Source organism: Pollachius pollachius (assembly GCF_949987615.1).
Source record: "Pollachius pollachius genome assembly, chromosome: 15".
Taxonomy (NCBI): Eukaryota; Metazoa; Chordata; class Actinopteri; order Gadiformes; family Gadidae; genus Pollachius; species Pollachius pollachius.
The window spans coordinates 19413980-19417663 of NC_136948.1; the positions used below are offsets into that span (position 1 = coordinate 19413980).

A 3684-nucleotide genomic window follows, 5' to 3' on the forward strand; every position below is an offset into this window, starting at 1 on the left:
TGGCTGAGCCGCTCAAAAAGTGTCCGGAGGTGCGGCAGGTGCTGGGATTTGGACGTGCTCGCCACCAGGATGTCATCCAAGTACACAAAAAGAAAAGGCAGCTCCCGTAAAACAGAGTCCATGAGGCGTTGAAAAGTTTGAGCCGCGTTTTTAAAGCCGAACGGCATTCGCAGGAACTCAAACAGACCAAACGGCGTGTTCACTGCTGTTTTGGGAACGTCCAGTGGGTGTACAGGCACCTGATGATATCCCCGGACAAGGTCCACCTTGGAAAAAATCACCATACCAGCCAGGTGTGCCGAGAAATCCTGAATGTTCGGAACCGGGTACCGGTCAGGCGTCGTTGCCTCATTTAGCCAACGGTAGTCGCCACGTGGAGGGGTGAAGCTCACGGGCTGTCGGACCGGCGGACTATACCCAGGCGTTCCATGTTTGCAAACTCAGCCTTTGCAACGGCAAGCTTGGTCGGGTCGAGGCACTGGGCACGGGCGTAGACGGGTGGACCAGCAGTGGCGAGATGGTGCTCCACACCATGCTTCACGGCAGAGAAATCGGGAATGAGGGCCCGGAAAACGGCAAGCAGACGGTGGAAATCATCTGAGGAGGAGAGCATGCTAGACAGTCGTATGGAGTCAGCCCCGCTGAGCGTGCACGCATAGGAACAAAACGTGACGGCGTCAATCGAACGGCGGTTCTTCACATCCACCAACAGTCCATGCGCACACAAAAATCGGTGCCGAGGAGGGGAACAGAGACCTTTGCTGTGACAAAGGCCCAGCCAAACCGGTGCCCTCCGAAACACAACTCAATGTACCTTGTTCGATAGGTATGGATGGGGCTACCATTAGCAGCTTCCATAGGGGGGCCGTGGCCGTCGGTCACCATGTCCAAACAGGATGCAGGCAGGACGCTCCTCTGTGGACCCGTGTCGCACAGGAATCGCCGTCTGGAGATGCTGTCGCGGATGAAAAGCAGCCTGCCAGCGCGGCCGATGCTCATGGCCACTACCGAGCGCCGGCCCTGGCGTTTCCCAACCCGCCGAAACTGCATGGCGTACAGTCCAAATTTTGATTGGTAAAAGCACATGCCTGAAGACTGCTGCGGGCCTGAAGACTGCTGGGGGTCAGAAGACTGCTGCCGACGAGAAGTGGTGGCAGCGATGAGCGTGGAGTCGTCCAGTGTAAAAGGAGCGACGTGAGCAGGAAAAAACCTGGCCACACAGTGCCCTTGACCCGCCAGGAAAAATTGATCAGCCTCTTCAGCCAGCCTCCAACAGCCAGTGATCGTGGTGTTTGCTATTGCAGCTCTCACTTGGAAAGGCAGCTGACACAGGAAAAGCTGAACGAAAAGAAAATCGGGTTCGTGTTCACCCATGAGATCCAGCATACGGTCCATGAGCTCAGACGGTTTGCTGTCACCGAGTCCCTGAAGTTAGAAAAGCCTGCTAGCTCTCTCAGCGTCCGACAGTTCAAACGTCTTCAACAGGTGGGCTTTGAGTGCCATATACTTCTCTACTGGTGACTTCTCCTAACGTCGGGGTGACCAGTGTGGAAATTGCATTAAACGGAAAAAGACAATTTCTAACGTTGAGCACACGAATGCGTGACTCGTTTATTTCATTAGAAAAAACAGGAAGTCAAAACGCGCTGCAAGTAGAACCAATCGCGCATGGGGCTCTATGTCTATGAGACGTTCCCAACATTAATAAGGAGAGCGATCCCTGAACAGCCAAGACAGTAAATGATATGCCTACAACAGTGTATAGAACAACACTTAACAACATAGGTGAATTATGATATGTTACACTCACTACACTATGATATTAAAAAGACTCGGAGGAGGGTCATGATCAAGCAGTTTTATTGAACACTGAAAGGCAGTAAAACATGGTTTTACTGCAAGGACATGAACCTGGATCTCAGGCCAATTAAGCTGCTAAAAGGCTGCTTAAAGGTTCTAAATTACGTTTACTTTCTTCTCAATGGAGAAGAAATGTAGGGAGGATGGGAGATGCAGAGAGGGAGGGGACATTTTTTCATTGTCGTGTTTCAGAATCTTGCTCACTTCTGCTCTTTCTGCTCTCTCTCTCTCTCTTTACAAACCTTGACTCTTAACTATACAGTTTCAACTCTCCCAGGGATTCAAAAGAAGACAGCAATGGGTCATGATCAAAGTGTTTTATTGAACACAGTAAAGCAGTAAAACATGGTGAAGTATTTTACTCAGAGCTGAAGGACATGAGCCTGGATCTCAGGCCAACTAAGCTGCCATAAGCTTGCGTACTCTACGCTATATTTCTCCTCATGTCGTCCTCCTGTAGCGCTCCCTGTATCTTCTCATCCTCTGTCAGAGGGAGCACTGCTGGCTGCTCAAACTCTTGCTCAGCGGGCTGCTGAGAGCAGAGTGGCTCACAAGGCAGGTGAAGGTGTGTCCTGAGCGCCACCTTGAGGAGGGCAGCATGAGGACGCTGCTAAGGTAGTAGCTTCCATCAGGCTGCCGCTGGGCCACACCCGCCTGGACCTCCTCGCCCCTCACAGAGGCTCCATCCTCGGACCAGGACAGGGTGGCCCCGGCCAAAGACGGTTGCCGAGTCTCACAGTGTTTTGTTTCTGTACAAAAACCTCTGTGCTGTAAAAGCGCTTGGCCTCTCCTTGCACTTTACTCTTTTGGAGTTTAGTCTTTTACATCAAATATAGAATGTCCCAAACGGTCCAAACCTTGACCCTGGGTTCCCACCTGCTTCACAATGTTTTGATGTGACAGAACTCAGTAATGGGGACTCAAGCCTCTCTTCTAGGTCATCGCAAATGTCTTTGTTAGGTTTTTGTACAGGCTCAAGGCTGCACTGTAGCACTGTGGTCTGTACCACAGCTGAAACACGCACAGTAGTATGTCGCCTCGTCTTCATCTTGTATACCATTAATCAGTAGATACTCGGTTTTGTCACCTCTTGTACCAGAATAAGTAAACCGACTGGGAACGCCACTTGCACTACTGCCTGTTGTGTAAAGTAAATACTTTGGAGGTGAACCACTCTTCTGCTGGTACCAGGACAACACATAGTTGCCACTGCTGTCAGTTTCAGTAGAGGTTATTTTTACATTGTCTCTTCTGTTCACAGAGAGGGTCTTCTCCTGGGTTAAAACGAGAGCCGCTTCCAAACCTGTTAACCAATAACGCAAGTACATTAACAACAAGAAATTACACACTGAACCAGTACGTAAGGTTATACCCTGGACGACATCTGTGTTGGAGATAACCTGAGGTAAGGGGTGTTGGTAATGGTCACCTTGCAGGGTCAGCATCAGAGCAGCGATGGTGGAAGTAGAAAAAGCCATCATGAGGTCCAAGGAGTGTGGGACGCAGGCTGAGGGAGAGAAGCTGTGTGTTATCTGGACAGTACTCTGCTGTTCTGTGCTCCATTCATTCTGCTCTCCTATAAAAAGTGCAGCGCTGAGGGAGAGAAACAGCTCCACCTATTCTCTGTTTGACTGTGACTTCAACCACCCAACCAGCAGAAGCACCCTTCCTCCGACATTTGCATAACAGATGTGGACTCTATTCTGGTATCTTCAATCTACTTTCATATCATCTTTCCAGGAGCTTGTTATACATATTATATTCATGCTCTAGAATTGAATACGTTGAATTTTAGTTTTTAATAAAGTTAGATTCAAGAAGTTG

General features: G+C 49.7%; 1 protein-coding gene across 1 annotated transcript; it reads right to left on the reverse strand.

Moving 5' to 3' along the window:
- Positions 1 to 2346: 2346 nt before the first annotated feature.
- Positions 2347 to 3341, reverse strand: LOC307086706 (immunoglobulin lambda-1 light chain-like; the record flags this gene model as incomplete). The annotated part of the gene is made up of 3 exons (XM_079752007.1): positions 2347 to 2628; positions 2847 to 3163; positions 3290 to 3341. The coding sequence occupies 3 exons, from the start codon at positions 3339 to 3341 to the stop codon at positions 2347 to 2349; spliced, it is 651 nt and encodes a 216-aa protein (XP_079608133.1).
- Between the last annotated feature and the right edge of the window lie 343 nt (positions 3342 to 3684).